A 25,754-nucleotide genomic window follows, 5' to 3' on the forward strand; every position below is an offset into this window, starting at 1 on the left:
TAACCTGAAGAAGGTCACACACTTGTTTTACCCTAACGAATGTTAAGAAGGGGTCCCTAATAATAGGGATGCTATCTTCAAACCTAACATAGGTATAGAAAGGGCCCACTTGCCAGCAATATTTGTTGGCAATTTTTTGTTGGCAATGTTTTACAGTGCAAATAAAATCTCCTTAACAGAGATAAAGAATGCCCTATGGTTAGCTCCAATTATAAATTCTTAATTTAATTGGACATAAAAGCAACTAATCATATTATTAAACAGCTAAAACCTGGTGTTCAAGGGTTCCTGAAACACATTTTCTTCAAATCTGTCTAACACAATTTCAGAATAAGCATGCTGCTTTCAGTGAATACATTTCTAGATAACTTTTTGAAAATGACCTAATATCATGGACAAAGTGCAATGTTTACTCTTCTCATTTCCCTTCAACTCATGGGTTTCCCTCAGCTCTGGTGGGGACGACGACAAAGCCCTGCCTCTTGCTCCCCATTTTCCTTTTTTCTGGAGTGCACCAATGGCGGGCCACCAAAGTTGCTGTCTGATAAGGACGCCCAAAAGCAACAAAATAGCAATGACTGGACACGAGTGAGGCGTGCTAACAACTGTGCTTCCCCATTTCCTGGAAGATGTGGAGGGGTAAGTATGCTTGTGCAAGCTGTGGCCTAAAAGTAATTCATAGTCACTGGAGGGAAACTATAGAGAAACGTGACTTTAGCTGTACAGTAAAACCTTGTTAAACTGTACCCGCTTAAACAGTACTTTCGTTTTAAAAGTAGTAAAGTCAAATCCCCGACTCAGCAACCATTGAACATAATGTGTTTTGTATCCGCATAAACTATAACACCTTATTGCGTACTTATCGGTTAACACATAGTGTTTACACTTTTCATCACGCAAACACGGCGGTGCATCATTTCCATCAGGCGGCCCGGCAGAACAACAAGCCTCAGAGGTCAGCACAACGGCCTCCAAGCGCCCTGTGCGTTTGTGCGTGAAGCTTCATCAACATCAACATCATTCGGCACCGTGCCAGAGAGCATTGTGGCATCGTGCAAGCGAGAACTCGCGTCATGCCGAAACTCCAATAAAAAAAAGATGCCGGGTGCTCAGCATAGAAGAAAAATTAGACATTGTTCGTGCTATCGAATGTGACATGAAAAGTCGGCGCTGGCACGCGACAGGGCACGCGACAGGGCATGCGACAGGGCACGCGACAGGGATCTACTGTTGACTACGGTATGTGGCATCTGGAATGCGAAGAAGTTGCTCAGCAGCACTGCTGTGACCATGAAGAGATGTCGGCTACGAGGTTCGACTTTTCGCCATCGTTGCCTCTGTTGTTGCCGAAGTGTCGCCTAGCGACAGTGATAAGGACGACACGGAAAGCGACAGCACAGGCGAGTCGGGTCGGACAGTGGCAGAAGCTGCGCGTTGTGTTAGCCTCGTGAATGCAATCGTTGCGACAAGAACAGCCACCTGCAATGAAAAGTTGCCCAGCGACTTCTGCAACGCTACTGCGCCTGTGCATGGAGATTATGCATCGCCAACGAGGAATCTGCCATGCGAGTGTTTGCCGAGAAGAGGGTGCTGGCTGAAAAGCTGGCTCACAGCTTCAGCAAGTTTCAGGCCGCTGTCATCGCTGCTAGGCCGCCACGGCATCAAACAAAAATAACATGTTTGTCGCATGAAGAAAATATTGCACGTTTTTACCCCTTTCATCGCACTCTCTCTGAGTTCCGTTTTTAGGTAAGTGGGCGACCTATTTTGAGCTCCGACCAACTACAGTTTAACAAGGTTTCATTCTATCAGTAAATTACCCTTTTACAATGCCAAAAAATCTATTTGTGCCACGAGAAGAGGCCTGGTAAGTCAGGAAAAGACGGGCGGTGATGTCACCTTGAAGTTCCCACACCATCTTTCTCATAACGTCGTTTATACCGACAGCGAATGAATTGGGCCTCATTATTTTTTGTATGCTCAAGATGAAGTATAGTCAACGACTGAGCTTAGCAAGTTTTATGAACTATTACTGCATCAAAACAGCTCAAACACATAAAAATTCTCTAAAACCTTCAACGTCACACCAGCGTGGTGACACTAAACACCAAACGCATTTCAAGTTTCACCAAAAATTAAACTTGAGCTTTCGTTTTCTCTTCTACTAATAAACCTTTTGCCGTAAAATTAAGCAAAATAAAGTTAACTGAAGGATATCTTACCATCTAACTAATTTAGTGGTCATCTTTAGCATCATTTTAACCCCTTTAAGTGTCATTGACGTACCCGTACTGTTTCTGGGTTTCTGTCCTGCTGTGTCACTGACGTATCCGTGTGTTCTCCAGTCAGATGTGTGCAGTAACATGAAGTTGGCGAGCTTCAATGTAGTTCCACCATCTGTTGTACATTTCTAGAACCACATTTTCACCTCTCTCTGGGCTTTCTCAATCTGGATTTTTGTTAGTGTGCTACAGAACGTGTCCATACGTGGGTGTGGTTGCGCCATGTGACATGCACATCGGCAGATGGAAAGGGTGGCTCCCGGACTTTGGGCACTGCTACCGCGAAGATTCTCTGTTCAAATATTCACATTGGAGTGCAAGACCGCCACTCTTGAAGGTTTCTGCCACCTTTCATATATTTAGAGTATCTTTTTTACTTTATTAGGCAGCGCTATTGCAGAAGTGCCAGAGTGAAACTATGTAGAAGACATAAAATGAAGGTAGGAACTTGAGGACCACACCAAGAATAAATTTGCCATTATCCATGTCATTTTTTTCCCTTCTGCATAATCGAAAATAAACCAATTTGTTTGTTATATAATATCCGTGAGAAAAACCCATCTCTAAAAAAAAACCCAACACTGAGAGAGTTAATAATAGTCCAACAGTTGGGATCTGTGGGCTGTTGCTTGGTCGTCTGTCGCATCATGCCCCATGTTGCATAATATAGAAAAAGAATAGGAGCGTCAAAAGTTGCAGGTTACATTGAATAATTTTGAGCATAATTGTTCTTGTTAGATATAACGTAGGCATTCTTATTTTCAAGGTATTAAATGATAATGTTCCATTAACCACTGTTCCTACGACATCTCTTTTTAATGCTGACAATACAAGATCTGCAGAAAGTACGCACTTTACCGAACATTCGGACCAACTACGACAAACAGCCGGTGCATTTTCCAGTCATATCCCTTTGGAAAACACTACCAGTTACCCTAAAATTACAGAAAGCTCACAGATTTCAAACTGAACTAAAACATTTTATTTTAGCTACTTCATATACTTTCTTCAGCATTGCATCATCTATTTTTGTGCAATAGCTTCACTCTTTCCCTACTGTGCCAATTGGGCATCGTTAGCCCGCTAACAATGGTTTTGAATGCTGTTTTAGAGACCTTCCATGCCACTCACGGGCACACTGCGCCATCTGACGTATAGTAGGAGAACCAAACTTTCATTTTCTTATGGAGTTGTTTTTCCCCACTTGGCAGCGATTTTTGAACTGGCTCTGAAGACGTGTGCATGCTTGTTGGAGTTTAAAGCGGTTGAGAGGCTGAGTACGGAAGTGGTGTACACGCTTAAAGACATTGCAGAAGTTATGATTCTGGTGTGTCTGCAGCTGATCTTATTGGCAGCTCCTACAACAGTGAGTAAGAGAAAGTTTCCTTTTCATTTGACTTTGATTCTGAGAGCAACGACGACGGAAGTCAACCCTGAACGTGAGGGTGCACCCCGAGTCTGTGCTCCTCCACTAATTGAAGCCATTCAGCACTAGCAAGCTAACAAGGAGACGTACTGAAACTGCAAGAAATGTGAAGACAGCAAAACACTGCAGAAAAAAGGAGCTTACTGCAAGACTTACGACGTTCCCCTACGTTTCGCATCAAGGAGCCGCTTTGCTCCATAGCATACTCATTTGTAGAGCTTCCAGTTCAAACTTTTCTAGCGCACATAGTTTTCAAGAAGTTTTCATTTTTTTTACAGATAGTGGCTAGTTGAAAGCGATACATTTGATATATTTCAAATTTCTTTTTCAGCATTTTCATTTTTGGATACCAGGGTCTCTTTACAAGTTTTTTTAAATTGTATTCTACAATCTTGTTTTTGGCAATATACATTTGTTAGTGACACAAATCTCGTTAATATATGTTGTATGCCTGAAAGGCAGATTCATTCTGCTTTGCTTTCATGTATTGCATAAAATTTTGTGTGTAATGGTTTCAAAACAAAAATCTAGTGTAACCTACATATGGCGGCCATTTTCCCTTTGGTAGAGACAGAGTTAATTCGTTACGCCTTTATTATTTCTTTTCATGCATCTTGCTGTTGATGTTCTTTCAGTTTCTGGAAAAAAAGACATACCATTGTAGTTTGTCACATTTCCCAATTTATTCAAATCCATACGTAGCATTTTGGTCATTTGTATGCTATGACATTTTAGAGCATTTTATAGTTCATGTGCGGTCATAGCTGTTATGTTTAAAGAAGTATTACCATCATGCACAGGAGGCCAATTAAGTTTTTAAGTATGGGCTCTCTCTGCATATATGCATCTCTTGTAATTCTTGTTGCATTACTGAAATGAATAAACTGATTCTGATTCTGGCTGAGCCAGAAGCAAACAATATATTATGAACCTTAAGACAGGCAAAGTGCAAATAAAACATGAACAGTGGAAGCACTTTACCTGCCTTAAGATGTCACCTTACCAACTAGCTCAGATACAGACCTTAGTTCAATATATTATGTGATTGAAGGTTCCCCGTTGCATGCAGCGGCATAACATTTCACTGGCATGTTCACAGCAGCTTTGCTTACGGAGCGGGAACATTTCACAGTGTTCGAAACGTGTCTTACTGCCCTTTCTACCTAGCTGGAGTACTAAGTGTCTTCAATATATGCAAAATACACTCCATGCATATATGCACAGAGTCATGACAATTTAACCCTTTGAGGGTCGACTTTATTTCGCCATATGCAACCACCCAGGGTCGATTTTTTTTTATTGCAGATTCCAATTCTTTTTAGGGACTTATTCCGAAAAAAATTTACTGTAATTTTTCTAGAGTGACTGTAAAGTGAGACAAAAATATTTTGTATTGGTATATATGTACTCTTCATTCATGAATAACAATAAAAAAGGAAATAAGCTTATAAGAATAAAAAATTTGATGCACTGTAATACAGTGAAACCTCGTTAAACCGTAGTTGGCCGGAGTTCGGGAAAGGTACGTACTAAACGGTAGTACTGTTTAACCGAATAGCATGAGATCGCCCACTTACCTGTCGAAAACGGAACTCAGAGAGTGCGATGAAAGGGGAAAAAACATGCAGTATTTATTCACTTTGCGCGACAAAAGCGTTATTTTCGTTTGATGCCGCGGCAGCCTAGCACGCCGACGACAGCAGCCTCAAACTTACTGAAGCTGCGTGCCAGCTTTTCAGCCAGCCCCCTCTTCTCGGCAAACACTCGCATGGCAGATTCCTCATTGGTGTTACGTATTCACCGTGCACGTGCGCAGTAGTGCTGCAGAAGTCCCGGGGGCGCCTTTTTCATTACGGGTGCCGGAGTTTGGAATAATTTTCATTTGGAACAGAGTTACGTTATCGTGCCCCTATTGTCGTCGCGACGATTGCATTCATGAGGCTGACGCAACGCGCAGCTTATGCCACTGTCGGGCCTGAATCGCCCGTGCTATCGCTTTCCGTGTCGTCCTCGTCACTGTCGCTAGTCGACACTTCAGCAACAACAGAGGCAACGATGGCGAAAAGTCGAACCTCGTAGCCGACATATCTTCGCGGTCGCAGCAGCGCTGCCGAACAACTTCTTACCCGCCGTGGTTGCTCAGTGGCTATGGTGTTGGGCTGCTGAGCACGAGGTCGCGGGATCGAATCCCGGCCACGGCGGCTGCATTTCAGTGGGGGCGAAATGCGAAAACACCCGTGTGCTTAGATTTAGGTGCACGTTAAAGAACCCCAGGTGGTCAAAATTTCCAGAGTCCTCCACTACGGCGTGCCTCATAATCAGAAAGTGGTTTTGGCACGTAAAACCCCAAATATTATTATATTGAGCAACTTCTTCGCATTCCAAATGCCACACACTGTAGTCAACAGCAGATCCCTGTTGCGTGTCAGCGCCGACTTCTTCGTGTCACGTTCGATAGCACAGACGATGTCTAATTTTTCTTCTATGCTGAGCACCCGGCGTCTTTTTTATCCAAGCTTCGGAACGACGCGAGTCCTCGCTTGCACGACGACAGCTCTCTGGCACCGCGTCGAAATGATGTTGATGTGGCTTCACGCGCAAACGCACAGGGCGCTTGGAGGCCGTTGTTCCGATCTCTGAGGCGTGTTGTTCTGCCGGGCCGCCTGATGGAGACAGCGCAGCGCCGTGTTTGCGCGACAAAAAGTTCAAACGCTACGTTTTAACCGATGCGTACGCAGTAAGCTGGTACGGTTTATGCGGATACGAAACACATTATGTTCAATGGCCGCTGAGTCGAGGATTTGACTTTACTACTTTTAAAACGAAACTACTGTTTAAGCGGGTACGGTTTAACGAGGTTTTACTGTACACATAGTTCAAGGCTTTGAATATGCGCACACGAGAATATTTCGCAAGACTCAAATGTTCCTGCTCTTACACTAATATGTACATCCACAGCGTAATAAAACTGTGTAGGTGCACTCACTCAAGAAAACTGTGTGGTTGTGTGCCCGTCAAAGAAACAAAACGTGTGACAAACTTCTGCTAACCTTCATCTTATTGCCAACCAGGGACAATTAGTTTTTGCGAGTCTCCAAAAAAAGAAAAGCAACGAAAAGCATGCACGGCGGCATCCTTCCTATGCACACCCCTGTGAGCTTTAAACGAGCGAGAAACAAGTGGTTGCCCTTTGGGTGATTAGTAACTAGATAGCCATCAGTTTTGCGAGCAAAAGAAGCCGCAACCACCTGCAGAACAACACCCAAACCACCGCCCACCCGCCAATGCGCGAGGGGTAGTATATAGACGCGCGGGAGCAAATTAGCTCTAAAACAAACCATGCAACGAAAACCAAGTGGGAGGCGTGCGAAAAAAATTCCCTGTATTCACACATAATGGCAGCACATGACAGAAAAGAAAAAGTTAGGAAATTGGTGCGCTTTTTAAACGTACAGACGATGTAAATGTACGGCATCAGCCATTTTGAACTTGTTCGCAGTGCCATATATTTCCGTCATTGACCCTGAAAGGGTTAAGTGGTGCAAGCCATGAATACACATGGCAACAAACATAAATCATGCTTAGTGGATAACTCAACATGACACTGTCACTCTCCTATAGAAAAGGTCGTACAGTCAAAGCACATACTTTAGTAGACAAGAGACCTTAGTGTCGTTACACTTTCTTTGTTTTATTTAACTATTACTAAACATAAAAACCTTATGTAATTTTTGTGTATAGTTTACCTCATAGTATTTAACAAAATATGAAAGGGAGTAGTTCTCACCAGCATAAAGTCACAAAGACTGCAATTTGTTTTCATCTCAATAACAATAGAAAAAAACAAAATCATCAATGAAAGAAAAAAACAAAGGGTTGTGTGTATGGTTTACTCAAAGAGCTCTCCAGATCCAACAGAACCAGCCTTGGTTTTCAAGAAACCCATCCAAAGTTGGCATTCATCCTTTTTTTTTTTTATGAAGGGCATTCAAGAAAAAAAAAAGCTTTGTATTTATCGCAGGCTAGTGCTACGCGCAATGTGAAAATTCAAAGTGGGAATTGATTGTACAGTCTGATAACAATGAAGTAATAGGACCACTTACCTCCACCTTCCCTTTGTGGCTTCAGCACATAGTTGTGAGGCTTTGCGATAGCTTCCTCAGCTGCCTTGTGCCCTTTTGGAGTCTGTCAGGGTCGGAGGCAATGATATCACAGCGTAAAACATCTCTTGCAAATGCACTCCTAAGTAGCTTTCAAGATGGTAGCTGCTAAACTGCCAACTAAAACCTGGTTGTTGCGAAACTGGCAAAGTTCTGACAGTGCAATGAAGAACCCCATCAGAGTTCAGATGCTCCACAAGAAGCTGCTGCAAGATAGAGGGATTGCTAGACATACTGCATGCTTTCTGCACCCAATGCTCTCAATTATTTTTCTTTTAATGTTTCTTGTTTTTGTCCAAGTTACAATCAATAAGAAAATATTAAAAATTTGATTACATGAAAGCTCTGCAAACAAAGTAGTGGAACAGACACCGAACAAATGCAGCGGTCCTATCGAGACCTTGGCTACACAGTTGGCAAACAGAGGACAAGGCCGACAATCAACTACAATTAACTTGCATTAATTAAAACTAATTATCAGAAGATTAATAAAAGTAAATAGGAATAAAGCAAATGTCAGACGAGTGGTTGACTCAACGTTTTTAATTTAGAGCCCCTACATGACACAGACCCAATCTAAAAGGCAATAAGTGATAATGATGAGTACAGTAGAACCTCGTTGGTACTATACCATTATGTGTGATTTCTTGGTGCCAATGATTGGGATCGAGATCAAAGAAAATTGATGTCTGTCGACAGTAATGTGTTCGACAGTAATGTGTTATCATTGAATAAATATAATGCCACAATGTATTTAAACCATTGAAAGGTGTTATGTATGAGGAATGTATCGCACTGGGACTTCCCATTTGTGCTTCCCTAAGAACACTTGGCGCCATCTAGCACTGCCACTGCAAAGATTGCACGTGACTTCCAAATGCATGGCACGCTGTTGTGTGTGAACACTGAGAAAGGAGTGATGTGGTAAACAGCGCTCCTCTCTTGTGCTTCTTTCTGCACATGCTGTGCCATCTGGTGGTATGGCCGAGAATTCCATGCATTGCCTCCGAGACGAGAGGTGCGGTGCACCGGTTTCTGTGAACGCTGAGAATCCTTCCCACGCTTGCCACACACTGACTGGCTCATACTCAGTGACCCAAGTTGGCGAGACGTTCTTGAAGAATGGCACATGCCCAGTGCATTTGTGGTGCAACCTGCTAACGTGTCGAGTTGCTGTCCTTGAGGAACCTTTGTTACATGGCTTCGATTCTGCACGGCATCGGAGAAATGTAAGGGATCGTTTTTATCATTTTAGAGTGGCACATTCCTAGGGGCCCGTATCTAGTTGCCCAAGTTGGCATCCAAGAGGTTCATTGAAGACCAACACAGACCGAGTGGCACATAACCCAGTACTCAAAGTCACCGTCAAAGAGTGTCTTCCAACAGCGGTACCTATCCAGGCCCATGTCTACAGTGACCAATGTCGGCGTGAAAGACGTTTGTTCAAGAGCGGCACAAATGTACACGCTGCCACACACTCAGTGAGCGAAGTTGGTCCGATGGTTCGTTTTTGGACCCTGTTAGCTAGGCACAGCATCGTGATACACTACCCATCCGCCACTGACTATTCAGTGACCCAGGTGGGTTGGAAAACGGTTAGATACAAGCAGACAAAGATACATAGATAGAAACAAAGATGCAAGCATAGGTAGCCCCCAGAAAGTGCATGAAGTATCCTAGGAATGCTTCAATCCAACGATCCAATACCCTTACGCTGCTTTTTTGCCAGTTCTTACATTCCCGAAAAACACATATTCTTTATGAGTTTTTACATTCAGTACATTGCCAAACTGCAATCATATAATATATGTGCCGGCTGCTAGATTCCATGTAACCTGGGTGCAAAGCGTGCAATCAAGAACAGTAGCTTCTGCCACAGCAGCTTCCCTGCAATATTTGCCCACCCGTCTTACGTGAAAATGTCGGTGCGCACTCCCTTTCCTATTCCGGTAACAGCAAAACCCCTCCCGGGCTGTCGTATGCTGCATTCACAGCTATTGCCGTCAACCCTACTGCAATAAGCATCTGTTTCACAGTTAAAGAATTTTTTTTTACTTGGCTAGGTGGTTCATGTTTAAAAACTGAATATGAGTAAGCACAATTACAAGACGGGACACACACAGTGCATGGGGCATAGTGCCGTTCGAAGCGCAGTGCACGCTTTTAATAGGTGATAACTCAAATGCGCCACCATTCCCTGCTGTAGATGGCACAAAGTGCGCGTCATGTTTCGCTCTGACGGCATCGTAGGCATAATATTCCAGCGTCGACCACCAGCTAGATTTCGTGTTGGTTTATTGTCACCAACTACGCAATAGGAAAATGACAATGAGCCCCTCTGGTCGCTAGAGCCCCACCAGCTCAATGTGCTTTCATGTCTTGTGCCACAATAATCTGCGCCATGTGAGCACGTCAAAACTTCCCGTCAAAATGTCCCATTCAAAGAAGCTGCTGACCCAGGTCAAATTTGAGGGGCGCAAACATAAGCTTGCTGAAGCCGAAAAAACAACAATGCTGCGCACGCACCACCAGCTCGACTCGAGTTGGTGCCTCGTGCTGCAATGATTCACACAACGCTTTGTACTACGTAGATGTCAACAACAGCTGAGTCTGCCAAATTTTTAGTGTTTTCAGATCGTGATTTTAACGCGTTAGCGTTAAGGAGCTCGTGTCGCAGAAAAGCCGGTGTCGTCGGTGTCGGCGTCCGCGGCGTTGGCCGTGAGCGATAAATCACGGCAGGCACTTCATAAATAAAAAGCAACTTCCAAGATGGGCTGAGTGGGAATCGAACCAGGGTCTCCGGAGTGCGAGACGGAGACGTTACCACTGAGCCACGAGTTCGATGCTTCAAAGCGGTACAAAAGCGCCTCTAGTGAACGCGGTGTTGCCTTAGATACGAGCTGTTTCTAAGGCTCAGGCGTGCGTCGCTTGCTCAGGCGCACATTTCGTTGTCGCGCCGAACGCTGCGTTGATCGACACTCATCGCGTCCGATGTGGGGCGCGTAGTCGCTGCGCCGTAGCCCATTGTCTTACACTCCTTGGCGGGTCGACGGGAACGCTGTCGCGTTCCACTCTTGAAGGCGAAGCTTAAGCGTCCTCCAATTTTTTCCCACTTAGTATGTATTTTTTGCACACTTTTTTTTTCAGAATGTATGAACGAGGTTCTACTGTACACAGAGATCATAACAATGAAGTAGACAGATATCTCTCACGCCAACCTTCGCCCTACATGGAAGCGCCCACAGTTTAGCGAGGGTTGGTACGGTGAATGTATAGCTACAGGTGAGAAACCGAGACAATTGTTGAGCTGCGGCGACAGTGGTTGGTAACCGTGGTGACAAGGGTGATGTGATGGTGCAGGAGAAAAGTTCTCTGTGGAATGGTGTACGGACCAAGTTAGCTATGAAGTAATTATTTATCCTAAAACTTCATTTTAGGACTTCACTGCCTGGGTGAAACAAAGCAATGCAGTGTGTTACATCTCAGCAAACTTTCCTGTCTTCCCGAATGGCAACCATGTTGGAGTGCGGATTTGACAACAGCAGATGACGTGGGATGCTAACTCTTCTGGATGGTGTGCGGTTGAAGTGGCAGGTTCCAAAAGGAAGATGGTGCAATTGAAGCTGATACAGGTTTCCAAGACAGAGTTAACAGGGTGTGTCCATATGTGAAAAGAAGGCAAAATCATATCCCAGTTGGTGTTTTCGAGTTGTATATAAATAGAGATCATATTGGACAAAGCTTGACGAAAGTAATGTTAAGACCATGTGTTTGTGGGTGGTTCACCAATGTTGTGTCGTTCACAGGGTATAGACTTCAACAAGAACACAGGAAAGTAATGTCCTGTCACAATCACAAAGGAGGGCATGAGGAGTGTCATGGCCCAGAGAGGTGGTGTGCAGGACTCTGTGACCTCACAGGCAGCATCATAGCCACTAGACATGGTATCAGCGTAACATTTGAGGTGGCCCACAGAGGTAACAATCCAGTGGACCTAAGTGACCTCTAGCAGACGCTCACTTAGGTATACGCAGGTCCAAAGAACATCTAGTGGATATTTCCAGTGGACACTAGCGAGCTCACTGGACTCGCCGGTAAGTGCGAGCAGAATGGGACTGTATAAGTCCATGCCCATAAGTTTGAAGGCAGTGGATGGGCATAGGAAATGCTGGAGCAGACCAGCAGGAAGGGATGCTGAGCATCTGTGGTGTTGGCACGACAAGCAGGAGCCAACATACATGGCGACACTGACGAAAAGGTCACGCAATAAAGAACAAATGACGGTGCAGTCGTAGGGCTTGAGAAAACCTAATTGGCCGGCAGTGCAGTTGCATTGTCGCGAAAAGCTTTTAAAATTTAATAAATATTACAATAGGTTAGTTGGCTGAACATTCTTATATTCATGCGCAAGAACTATGCAAACATCAGACTGAAGCAAATTCAACAAACAAATACGCTTGCTGTCCCGTGCTTGCAGTATTTGCATCAGTCTGGTCTTTTCGTAATTTTTTGCTTCTAACTTGTTTTTAAGTTTGAAGGTGGCGCAAGCAAAAGACAACTGAGGCTCTTAGATTACGATAAAAATAGTAAAAGAATTACGCGAATCCAACTCACCGCAGAAATCAGTTTAAGTGAAGCTTTTGTTGGTATTTGTGAGGAGCATTGCCCTTTCTTTAAGAAAAATTTGCAAGCAGAGCACATGAAGAAATTTGACATGTTTTCCTTGTGACACAACTTGCTCAATAGTTTAAAGCTTTAATGCTGCAGACACAGGTGACTGAAACCAGACTATGTCCCCGTTTCATCCCGGTGCATCAATGCGGTCCCATTTTTCACTCACAGGCAAGTGTGCATTTGCATTCCGAGCTATTCTTCGCTCCATATTAATGCTGCTACATTTATTGTTGCGGCACACAACATTTACCATGCTTCTTGGTGCTCATTGTCCACTGACATGAACGTACTGAGAAACATGCACACTAAGAAACCCGTGATTATCTGGCTGTTCTAGCGACGCAGTTGACTTCTGTTACGTTACCAGGGCGATAACAATTCAGTGCATACATAGGCTGTAGTTTAGTCTATCTGCAGCAAAGCGACACGGTCACAATGGTTGAAATAAGGACTGACCAGGTAGCAGGCAAGCATATCTGTGCAGCAATGTGTTTTTTTGGCCACTTGAGCAAATAAAGTCACTCATTTGCTGTTGCTGGCAAACTGTCATTTCAAACTGTCGATTATTCTGACCTTCTAGCAGTTCCTGTCAAGCCCGTATTATCGACTGGTGACAGTGCTCCTCAAGACAGCCAGCACCCGCAAAATGGGATGAAGAAAGCAAGGAAAGCGTTGCTTTGATATGTAGGAATAAGGCCCCACCTTGAAATATAAAACTCGAGCCACTGTAAGTGGCTGTTTGGAGGCCAGACTAAAGCAGTGTTGCTGTTGTGGCCCAGTGAGCAGGGCACCTGCCTCAGCTGCGGAAGGAGCATGATTCGAGCTTCACCGTTGGACTGCCCTTGGTTTACGACAGGTACAAGCAACCAATTTGCTTTTTCAGGGGAGCGCCACTTGAGAGAGGCTTCGCAGGCAGCTGAAGTGCCAAATTTAACACAATGAGTGTGTGGCAGTACGAGTCTACACGCTGGAGTGAGACGAGGTCAGTAGGCAGAAATACAAAGGTGACCAGCAGTACTAGGCTGTAGTGGCAGCTGTTCGATTCCCAGTGGCAGCAGTGAAAAGTTTTGTTAAGTTTGTTTTTTAACGCAAAGGTTTCTTTGCTTAGCCGAATACAGTGTTGCATTCGTCCATCAGTCTTCAATACCTTGAAGGATATTTTTATGGGTATGCATACTGATATTGTTATATGCAAGCCAAATGCAAGCTCCAACATACCAGCGTACATTAGCACTGCATGTTGACCATCAATGTAGTGCCAGAGAGTACCAGGAAGTATAAGGTGAGCTCAAAATGCAGATGATGGAATAGCACATGATTTACAACTGCTTCATTGAATTTCTTATAATTCTTATACTTTGGCTTCATCATTCTTAGGCTACTGGGTATGTGTCCAATAGTATTGGCCAGTTTCCCACAATGTTTATGTGCCACTATGATATGAAGGATATGGAAGCTTAAATGAATTTCCACATATTTTGAACTGTTCTCTACTCACACCTCTACCAACCATTTTTCCCTTGCCAAGCATCAAACATTGCCTTCGAACTCGTGACGTCGGTGTGGCGACATCTCATAGTGTGCATCCGCCTGAACTGCTGTTTGCATTTTATTTCGGCACAGTTTGTGAATGGTTCAGTGTTTTAACACAAGCTTTGCACAATATTAACAATGCACAGGGTTGAAACAAAGATAATCGTATGCATCGAATTTAGTTTTACAGTACTTAGTTACCCCTTCATGGAAGCTTCAGTTCACGTAGATTCCAACATGTATGTTGGACATGCAGAATTTTTGGTAAGGTTGACGAAGTGGCATGATGATGACAGTAGCATGACAACTACACAAACCCTGGCAACATTGAACAGATAGATAGGGCAAACCCAGTTTCAAGCTCTTAATTGTCATCACAGTAAGGGCTCATTGCCACCTGCGACTGGCAGATGTTACACAAAGTTGGTTGCACAGCGACCGGTCACAAATATGTAGTTGCAAATGCTCATTCTGGTTGAAAAATGGCTCTTTTGGGTCAGTCGCTTGCTGCTCAATTTTTCAGTCATGCAAGCAGCACAGAAGCAGGACGTCTAAGCATGCTGACACTTATTTTACATGGTAACGGCAGAGTGAGCAGCTGGAGCATAGCACTGGCTGCGGTGAGTTGTTCCTTGGTCGCCAGTCACAACCGCCGTTAATCGCCAGTGTGAATGCGCCTTAACGGTGACACAGGAGGCTAATCAGAATGGGAGGTACTCACCAGGTCAAGGGAGTATAGCCCTGTGAAGGTGGCGCTCATGCGGTCGGCGGTCACCTTGTTGGTGAAGAAGCGCTCGAGGACGCCCGGCTGCGCCAGCATCTGCTGAACCTTCTTCGTGCCCGCCAAGTGGTACTGCACCGAGGGACACTTGATGGCACGAGATAGCTCCAACCTAAGGCGTGTCTCCCAGCTCTGCAGACACAGAGAAAATGGCCCCAAGAAGTAAGCCTTCAGGAGCAGGGTTCTTTTCAAGCAGCTGACAGTTTGACAAAAAACGATCTGATTCAGCAGCATAATCACTACAAAATACTGGCAGTACAGTTTGAAATGTGAAGCACTGACAGCGGTATACCGTGTTGCACGCGAGCCCCTCTGACAGTGTTCTAATAATACGCGAGGGTGACATGGTAATGCAGTGCGCAAGACAACTGCTGATGCATAGCAGAAACATTGCCCTAGTAGCTACCAGGCACCTATAATGCTGGTGTCGCGCATTGCAGGTGTCGTGCCTTGTTGGTGGATGAAATGAGACCTATGCAAAACTGTTGGCCTTGTCAGTGCCCAATGAAAGTATTGGAGAGATTTAGTTTGGACACTTACTGTCTGTTTCACATGGACAAGCATTTTCCCACTGCTGCTTAGAAGGAACGCTAGAGCGTGTTTGTGCACAACGGCCATGCCAGCAGTGGAAGGCAGAATGTTGCCCTTGCTCTACTGTCAAACGGATTGATCAGAGCGTGACGGTGTGTCCGTATGGCTTTGTTTTTGTAGCCAAACAGACTGCATGTTGCTCACGGTTTTATAAAACTTCTGACATACTTACTAAAAAAGGCAGCAAGCTTCTTGCTTTAACTTATTCAATGTTATATTTTTCTGGAAGTGTCACACCCCCAGTGTCAGGTTTTTTCTCGGGTACTAAAAAAACAAACACAATGGTTTATTTTTGGTTATGCAAGAGGGAAGAAATGACATGGATAATGGCAAATGTACCCTTGGTATGGCCTCACCTTCCTACCTTCGTTTCCTATCTCCTATCTAGCTTTGTCTTTGTTGCGCACATGGTAACATACCAGTACGTCAGTAACACTGATAGAGTTACTTCTCATACTTTACCCTAACAACAATAGCAAATTATCAACCCCATGTGTATGGTCCACACATGTGCCGTCGTTGTGGGACATCTCGGTGCCTCGAGTGTCCATGTCATGACTATTGCAATAAAGGTGAATCACTATCAAAAACAAAGTTGCATTCACCAAGTCCGGCATCTATCAGAAAATGTGTCAGTTCCTGATCCTGTCCATTATGAAATGTGAAAAACAACTATGAAATGCACAAACTAATGGTACAATGGGCATGGCAAAGTGTCAATAAGTTTGCTTTTAATTCATTATACAGGACACTCATTGATCTTCATTCTTGTTGTCGCTGACACATAATAAAGCAAGCCAATTCTCGTAATACTAGCTCCTTAAATCAATCATGTGTAACATGAGTTTTAACATCTGTTTATTTTATCGCACCAATTCAGGTAGGTCTACTGCCCTCTGCATAGAAGCATGTGTGAAGCCCTTCTGCGTCTAAGCAATCAGAGCTTTTGTCTTGCTTTTCTGGTTTCTTTAAATACGCACCTTTTTTATGGTAAACACGGCCAAATTCTGCCATGGCAAGCAATGATACATCCCGCAACACAGTACATAGGATGCAAAAGCTGGCACGCTCGACAACGGAGGAATAGTGGGAGTTTGCGTAAAAATGAATGGGATTAGTGAGAACAGTGAGCTTGTATAAAAGATTTGTATGACCCACAGTTTGTTAATTAAAATGGAGCCTGCCAATACAATATGCTTAAGTGTTGACAAGTAAACTTATCTATTTGTTATATTACCAGCTCCATGTGTGTGCCCGTGAGTTATGGTATCACATGAGGGTCATACTTCGCATGTGCACAAAACTGACGATATTGGTAAGCTAAGGTAGCAGCTTTAAATATAATTTCCAATTTAGAAAAGAAAGGACACCAGAATAAATGAATGCATGCTGGGGTTCTTACATGCAAAAACCACAATTTGATTGAGGAACGCCGCAGTGGAGGGCTCCGGATTAATTTTGACCCCGTGGTGAGGTTTAATGTACCCCCAATGAATGGGACATGAGCCTTTTTGCATTTCGCCCCTATTGAAATGTGGCGGCGGCGGCCGGGATTAGATCTTGCAACCTCGTGCTTAGTAGCACAACACCATAGCCGGTAAGCCACCACGGCAGGTGGGGAACAACAGAAGAAACTTGTGCAGATGGTGGTCTATATTTCAAGTAACCAGAAATTGGCAGTCCTGCTTGCAAGCAGCACAGTGAACTTGTCAAATGGAGAATGGCATAAAATTTTCAGCAATTTGATCCACAATACTTCAGAAAATTGGGTACCTTTGACTTACCATCTGCACCCAGCAAACCTGCGCAATAATCCATGGCATCAAACACTCATCACAGATGTCTCACTGTGACCTGGTTAACTCGGACATACCTTACACAATGAACCACAAGTATGCGACGCAAAGCCAGAACTAGCATCCAAACGAAATGCAGCAGCACAGTACATTACAATCCGACTTTTGCATGCTCCGAGTGCATATGCGCTGTACCCTAGAGGCGAGCACCGGAAACGCTTGGTGCATCACCAGTGGCTCGTGCAGCAGACGATGTGTGCGTATGCAACAGTGCAGGCAACCTGCAGCGTAGTCGACGAGGGCACAAACTTGTATATTGTTGGTGCAGTGCTGGCGCCACAGTATTTTCGCTGTCTCTTGGTAGAAATTTCAGCTGTTTACAATGACATTCGGTTAACGTACGGTACGCCACAATATAGGCTGACACAACGCCGATGTTGATGAGAAGGCGACCTGACACCGATGCCGACATTTGGCCGACTAGTTGACAGACTGTGTCAGTGGGAGACCTACATTGTCATACTAGTACGACGAATACGCGACCAACAATGCGACCAATGAAGTTAGTCGTCATAGTGCGACAGGCTTTCATGCCGCCGCTGCCAATAAAACTAGTGTGCCAATAGCCATGTGATTGGCCGCCTAGTGAAAAGATTGTACCGACAATGTGAATGTCGCAGCAATTGCACTTGTGTATGTATTAATTGACACTCAAATCAAGTGCAAACATACTTCCTAAGAAGCATGATTTCCAGCCCTTGCCAGCTGTCCACATTTGAGTTTGAGGCATTGTCGATCACTTTCAGCACAGCTTCATTAGGCCTAACACAGCCTACAGGTTCATCCATTACCAACAAACCTGAAATATAGGATAAGCAAGTATAACGAAGGAAACTGCCTTTATAGTTCAGTCTTGGCCATACTGATTTGAAGTGAACCACTCTTAGCATAGTACGATGCACACACAAAAAGTGGGAAGCCGAAACACGGCGCAGTGCTGCGGTATATTACCATTCTTAACTGAAGGCCATTGATTGCACTTGCCAGTGCTTCCATGAACAAAGTTCAACTACGTAGAGTGGGAGATCTTTGTGTATTGCTATGTTGACAAATTTATTAGTTACCGAGAAGCACAGTGCCTCTTAAGCCAAAATGGCAACACGTGATGGCTCTTTCAATGCTGCAGCATAAACAACAACATCGCTCATTGCCATGCGAGTATGGCAGGCATCGGCATTCTCACTTTATAGCTATAGGAGCTCTCAAAATGAGTGCTTATGTGCGCACAGTTTACTCCAGCAGTGCACTATCGAATACACAAACCACGTGGCTGATGAAGAACACGAAAGGTGACGACCACCTGTCAAAATCAGCAGCAGCCACCCTGCCCAAAACAGCAACTAGGTGCCATACACGAACACCTAGTCCGCTTTCGAAGTGCCTGGGATGCTCATGCCTTCTCGCCTCAAAGTGACACAATCCTTGTGATATTTGCATGAGAAGTATTCATATACATTCTGAGCATTTCGTCATTATTTAGTGCCAGCAGTGCACGGTTTCTACTGTACTTGAAGCGAGCAGCAAGCGGTGGCCGTACACATGCGAAAGTAAACAAATGCGCCGTTCTAGTGTTACATAAGTACTCTGCACACAGTATTGCACCTTCAGGAAGCTATGGCCACCATTGTCAAAACTGAGCTATAAAAGCAATTAAAAGCGTAGGTCTAACAGTGGCAAATGCACGAACTCGGCTGCTAAGCTACGGCTAACGTTCGCTAAGCAGAATCGACCCCAGCTCGAACTTGATGTGGGAAGCTGGCGAATGCTCATGCTAGTGCATTTCAACTTCTGAAACACATTTGGATGCATATTGAGTACGACTAAATAGGAATAATAGGAATACAAGTGTAGGTGCTGAGGCAACTGCGTTACAGTGCGATGTATTTGTTTAGAGGCACATCACACCGTGATTGGCATTGTCGGTGTAGCTGCATGAAACCACATCATCATATTTTGACGACTTGCAATTGTAAGTTGTGCCAGAGTCGTCGGCCTCGGTGTCTTGCCCAGGAAGGGAAGCGTCCAGCCTTATAAAACAAAAATTACAACAACTGACAAATGCACAAAAGCACTTCAGCTCGCTTCATGCAGCATGCCTCCCTCTGTCCGGTGGAGCCCCGACACTGTACATTTTGTTTCTTGCATAGTCGGCTAAGGTGGCACCACAGTGCAGTGCAAAAGGTGGATTAAGCATGTCATGCCTGATTTATCATTCTTTTTTTGTGCTTTGCACTGGGCTCTACAATGGCAGTCGCAGGGATAAAGCGATGGGGGCGTGGGTCACGTCACCCTTTACCGCCCCTTCTTTCCCGAAGTTTCCATGTACCAGGATATCTGGCATAAAACAATGTGCAACAAGGCTTTTCGTATGCCACTCTCCACGACTTTTCAAAAGTATCTTCTAGTGGACCCCTTTGAGTTAAATAAACGTCCTTTTGCAATAACATGCGTAAAAATCGGTAGGCGGGAACCGCGGAGCTGGCGAAACAGAAGCAAAGCCAGTATATCCGACGTACCTTTGAACACAGCGTTATTATAAACTTCGGTCCTCTCCTGAGGCCTTCGTTTACCAATTACATGTGGCCTCCTGAAACACAACTTGTAAAAAACCCAATCTATCGTCGTGACAAAAAAAAGCACCCAGAAATGAAAAAAGCTCCCTGTGACTTCTGCAACAATGTCAGAACCTTGCCCTTTAGATCTATGATCTGGCCATGCGCAGCACAGTTGTCCACAAACAGCAGTACTTTTTGATTCTGCTGTTTGAACCTTCTGTCCAGCTTGCAAATGTATGCTTCGAATAAATGCTGTATTATCCAGGCTTTCTTGTTGGACTCGTACTGAACAGGTAGGGTTGCCCCCTTAAAGTACCTTCGACTCTTCGATTTCCCTATGACAAGCATCGAAAGCCTCTCGCTGCCTGACATGTTGGTGCCGACGAGGATGGTCAGCTGCTCTTTGCTTTGCTTGCCACCATAGCAGGGGTCACCAGTAAATGCAAGCGTTTTCTCTGGGAGCATTTTGTAGAACAATCCAGTTTCATCACAGCTGAAAATGTTCTTAGGCGCGTACTTCTGCAACAAGGACTGTAGCTTTCCATTTTAATACTGAGTGACAGCTGAATCATCGACAGCATCACTTTGTCTGCACATTTTCTTGAACTTTAGGTCATTGCAATTCTTGAAATTTCTGGGCCGCCAATCGTTGAACTTGACGTCCTCGCCGTTCATTTGAAGCATAAAAGCCTCCGCCTTTTCCTTCAAGACGTAACCTGAGACTGGAATTCGCTTTCCGATCCTGGTACGAGGAGCGTTTTTAGCCACACGAGGAGCGCTTCCTCAAGCTTTGGGTAAACACCCTGATTCGCATTCCTTTTTTTATCCCTGGTTGACCTTCTGGCCACTTCCAAGATATTAAACTTGTTTTTCATGAAATTCAAAACTGCTTGCTTAGAAATTCCGAACTCTTTGCCCATGTCAGCTTGTGAGAGGCAGCTTTCAACTCGCTTGATGATGGCGGCTTTTTTTTTCCATTGTCAGCCTATGGTAGGGACTTGCGCGCTTCAAAGCCATGGGCAATATGATGAAGGCGTAGTCAATGCCATTGCTGTCAGCAACAAAACCACTCGATGAAACACACAGCACCAAACAGTGGGAAGCTTCAAAATGAACGCCGAAGAGAGCGCACAGCAGCAGAACATGATCACACGACCTATCATAAAGCTAACAAAAAAAAAAAACATGTAAATAAACACAAAAGATTATGGCCATAGCTACGGCTGGCTATGGGTGCCAACGGTTTGGTGTGCGAGAGCGCTGGTTTGAGCTTTCAATATAATACGGCGGCCACGGTGCTTTGGCTGGCTACAGCTAGCAGATCGGCTTGCGAGAGTGGGGATTCAAGGCTGCGAGATAACCAAAATGGCGGCGATGGATGACGCTTTGGACCTGCAGTTAGCGGTAAAAGGTCCAAAAAATTGGACGACAAAGGGTTTCAGCATCCGAAATTTCAAACGTTTTTGTACATTGCCTTTATGAGAAGAAGTCTGAATTATCAGGCATGTCTGATTAATCGGGCGTCCAGAAAATCGGATGTTGACTGTATTTTGACCTCAAGTACTGATTATTTTTTACAATAAAGTTGCACAGTCGCGACTTCTAACCCGTGCAGCTAAGAAATGTTTGTTGATGCTATTTGACAAGCAATGGAACAAAACATATGTAATAATGTTTCATGTATTTTCTTTTGTCTGGTACTATTACACAAGTACTTGTCCTGAGTACTCATTTCGTATATCTGTTTGTGAAATAAGGACCCTTAAGTATGAGAACTGCATTGACCTCACATGTGCTCTAGCAGGAACAGGCATGTGATCTACCATCTGAGTGTTTGAGCAATACTTTTTTTGAGGGCTCATGATTGTTCTTACAGCATACAGGCAGAGAAATTTCTATAGAAATTAAATTGACCAAGGGCTCCTTCCTAAACAGTAGATATCAGAGAAATGACTTGCAACAATGAGTTGCAGAGATAAACGGCCACAAAGCATGTCCCAAGTGTGAAAAAAATTCAACACAATTCTACATTTACATCTTTGTAGCTAACTTAACCATTTGAGGGTAGATTTTTTTCGCCGTATGCGACCTCCCAAGGTCGATTTTTTTTATTGCAGATTCCAATTCTTCTTAGGGCATTATTTCGAAAAAAATTTACCGTAATTTTTCTAGGGTGACCCTAAAGTGAGAAAAAGATATTTCGTGTTCGTATATATGCACTCCTCATTCATGAATAACAACAATACAAAATGGAAATAAACTTATAAGAATTAAAAATTTGATGCACTGTTATAGTCCAAGGCTTTGAAAATGCGCACACGAGAATATTTCGCAAGACTCAAATGTTCCTGCTCTTACACTAATATGTACATCCATAGCGTAATAAAACTGCGTAGGTGCACTCACTCAAGAAAACTGTGTGTTTGTGTGCCCGTCAAAGAAACAAACGTGTGACAAACTTCCGCTAATCTTCATCTTATCGCCAACCAGAGGCAATTAGTTTTCGCAAGCCTCCAAAAAAGAAAAAGCCATGGAAATGCATGCACGGCGGCATCCTTCCTATGCGCACCCCTGTGAGCACTAAACGAGCGAGAAACAAGCGGTCGCCCTCTGAGCGATTAGTAACGAGATAGCCATCAGTTTTGCAAGCACAAGAAGCCAAAACTATACTCAGCTATAATTTACCACTCAGCTGGTGTCATGCAACTTGACTTGCCTAATTCTATCGACCTTCCCGACACAGTGCAGATCCAGCTCTATTGTGCTGACTTTATTTGTCTGCCACAGCAAACGCTGACCTGCATAACTGCTGTGCCCAACTGCTGTGTACTGGATGGCAACTATGTAGTCACTTCCTCTGCCTGTGCCTGACTGTTGCATAGCTTCTCTTTTACCCACACCATTTTGACTGTCGAGGCCAAGAAAACTGGCCTTCGGCTGCTGTATTTCATGTTCTGCCTACAAGTACTTCTCTAAGGCATATTCCTTGCCACATTGTCGCCATCTCAGGTGTACCCAATTTCATCGCTCTCACCTGATCCGGCTTCCATCATTACATTGATTGCACACAATTCCTCCGCCGTGACATCACCACCAGTGCATGGCAACATCACCAAGGTGATTGCCCTGGACCACGGAGTAAGACATTTAGGAGGCGAAACTCCTGTCAGCGCGGGCGACCAGATAAGGTCACAATTGTTGTATGCGCCGACGGGGCCATATACAGTGGTGGTGCCATGCGGCGCGTCGTAGAAGCCGCAGCGAAAAAAAAAATGCAGCGCCCGGGCAGGCTGCTCCGGCGCGCTCTCAACGGCGGTAATTTCTTTCCAGGCCACCAGCATCATAACGGCTCCGCGGGCATGTGACTTTTTCTGGTCGCCGCAAACAGCGGAGTTTCCTCTCCTAAATGTTTCTTGCTCTGTGCCCTGGACCTTCCATGTTATTTGAACAATCGGTGTCAAAAAGTGGCAAGTGATGCTCACATAGCTTTCATTGGCAGCCACATGTCGCTGGTAAAGGCAACAGCTGTTCCTCCTTGAAAAGCACTGCCGAGTTCGGCCTTCACCTTCTCCCGTGTGTCATCATACAAGCACAGAACAAGCACCCATGAAAGTGTAGTGCACAATGGTAGGCAATACCTCGAAACAGCCTCAGCCATAAGTTCTTTAAGCCCGCTGTCTTCAACAACACTGTAAGGCTTTAAATCAAGTGCTACCATGGCAGCCACATTGTTATGTAGAGCTTGTCTTCTTTTCTGACACTGGTTCAGCGTGGCGCGCAAAGTAATTTATTGTTGACTGATCTCTCCCAGGCGCACCAGCAGCAATCTTCCGAACTCCTTAACAGTGGCTTGATGCTGCTTCAGATGGTTGGCAAGCGTAGTTGTCGTGCCGGTGGGGGTTTGAAGTGTTGCGTGGCATGTGGTGCACTGCACTCTCGATGATGTTGTCTTTACAAAGTATTTCCAAATGGCACTTTTCTCTCTTTGTTTGGGCGGGGTCTCCAGATTGTTCCTCCGTTTCGCGGACGGCTCGCCGTAATCCTCCTCTTCTGCCATGGTACGCGTCAGCAAAAGGGGACAAAATTGGGTCCTCATATCCTAGGTTAGCCACAAGGACAGTCAAAAGACCACGTCCGATTGACGCAACACACAGAGAAGCCTACGATGCTGCCATTCTCCTATGTTAATGTCGATGAGTGGTGCAGGCCTCGCATACACCATGGTGGCCACCATACAGCAATGAAAGCAAGTGCAGCGCCCGCATTATGGTGGCTAGAAGGGGGGTAGTGTGACGGGTGCCTTATCCACGCCATCGAGGAGGAGCGCGCGGAAAGCGGTGCAAATTTATCCACCGCTAGGGGCGCTCCTGCATTCAAAGGTGCCACACTTGCGACGGCTGGCCACTGACTAGGCTTCGCCGGCTGCATGTACGCTTCGCTATCGCCTCTGTCGTTGCCTGTGAAATTTGTGTGCAGTGTTCGGTCGTCGGGTTGCCACACGAGGAATGGACTCTTCAGATTGAGACTGTTGGATGTAGCGAACCATGCCGTCAAGCCGCTCAAGTACATGCTTCGTACCTGGATGGAAAGGTGGGTATCGATCTTCCTCGCAAAAGCTTTCTGTGTTTAAAACCCCAACTGATCTCTTGCGAAGGGAGCAATGGGCCTGAAATATTAAACGGGCTGACAAAGAGCTTACCAACGACAGCGTGGTTTGTGAACGGCACTTCGACGAAAGATTCGTTGAAAGGACCTACTGGCACACAATCAACGGTGAGGTTGTAGAATTGCCTCCCGATCGTTCGCGTCTGAAAGAAGACGCCGTGCCTACTGTGTTCCCTGAGGCACCTAAGTATTTCACGAAGAAAGCTCCGATGAAAAGGAAAGAGAGAAATATATCTGAGCAGCGTGGATCTGTTGCAAAGCGGCAAAAGCTGAACGCAATCAACAGGCAGGACACCCAGCAAGAAGACGCCGCAGCGCACACGTAGCTATGCCAGGAGCCAGATATACCAGATATCATTGCCTCAGATATACAGCAGGCTGTAGAACTTGAGCGTGTGTGTCATAATCTACGCCTACCTGATGCAACATGGAATAAGGTAACGTTTCCAAGTGAACGTGACAGTGTTTTCTTCGGAGTCTGTGAGCTCGAAGGCGAGCAGGTTGACCACATCTTGCTGTCCAAGTTAGTGAAATTCAAGTCGGAAAGCAACCAACCGCAATAATTGTGTTGCTGTGTATTCCTGAGGGGCCAACTGCGCTCACAGTGCACTGTTTCTTCGCCGGAGTAAGCGCAGTCAGTGCTCAACAGCACACATGCACTTGTATTGTGTGGAGGCTGCGGCATGAAATCAGAGAAGCAAGGACGATATATATTGTTTGCTGGGTGTTACTTTTCCATCAAGTGCACTTACGTATGTGAAAGTAAGGGCCCCTGCATTCATTGCAAATACTTGAGAAAACTGTTGCAGAATCAATTTTCACGAAAGCGACGGAACGGGGGAATATCTAAACGTCTGAAAAAGCATGCTAACACATGCCACAGCTTGCGTACTGCTCAGAAAAAACTGCTGAATGCAGAACGGGACCTAGCAGTGATGCGTCAGGCAAATCAACAAATTACCGATGAGGTTCTTGGCGCCCGTATTAAAAGCTTGCCTGAAAAACAACAAATGGCTGTCAGGGCCTGCTTCAAGGCTGCTACAGGAAAATCAACATCTGGGATGTTGTACGAGAAATAATGGATATTAGAATGTGTGCTTCTGCGGATGAGAAGCCCTAAACTGTATGAATAAGGTATAAGGCCCATTTTTATACTGATAGAAAACATCAGCCTTTCATTTTAAAATTTATTTCCAGGGGCAGTAGAAGGCTTTGTTGACTTAGGAAAGTT

The 25,754-nt window shown here is 44.8% G+C and overlaps 1 protein-coding gene and 1 pseudogene across 2 annotated transcripts in view; one reads left to right on the plus strand and one right to left on the minus strand.

Moving 5' to 3' along the window:
* LOC142573040 (glutathione synthetase-like) overlaps window positions 1–25,754 on the minus strand; it is a 72,437-nt gene that overhangs the window by 8,036 nt on the left and 38,647 nt on the right. The window contains exons 9-11 of one of the 2 annotated variants that reach the window (XM_075682541.1): window positions 14,797–14,988; window positions 7,812–7,893; window positions 4,270–4,346 (exon numbers count right to left, since the gene is read on the minus strand). In XM_075682541.1, the coding sequence (XP_075538656.1) occupies window positions 4,285–4,346; window positions 7,812–7,893; window positions 14,797–14,988 (336 nt within the window). In that variant the 3' untranslated portion in view covers window positions 4,270–4,284. Of the gene's footprint in view, window positions 1–4,269; window positions 4,347–7,811; window positions 7,894–14,796; window positions 14,989–25,754 lie in introns of those variants that run through there. The other variant, XM_075682540.1, reaches the window with a different exon arrangement.
* On the plus strand, window positions 21,224–25,656 carry LOC142573355 (uncharacterized; annotated as a pseudogene).

Source organism: Dermacentor variabilis, chromosome 2 (genome assembly GCF_050947875.1).
Source record: "Dermacentor variabilis isolate Ectoservices chromosome 2, ASM5094787v1, whole genome shotgun sequence".
NCBI classification, from domain to species: Eukaryota; Metazoa; Arthropoda; class Arachnida; order Ixodida; family Ixodidae; genus Dermacentor; species Dermacentor variabilis.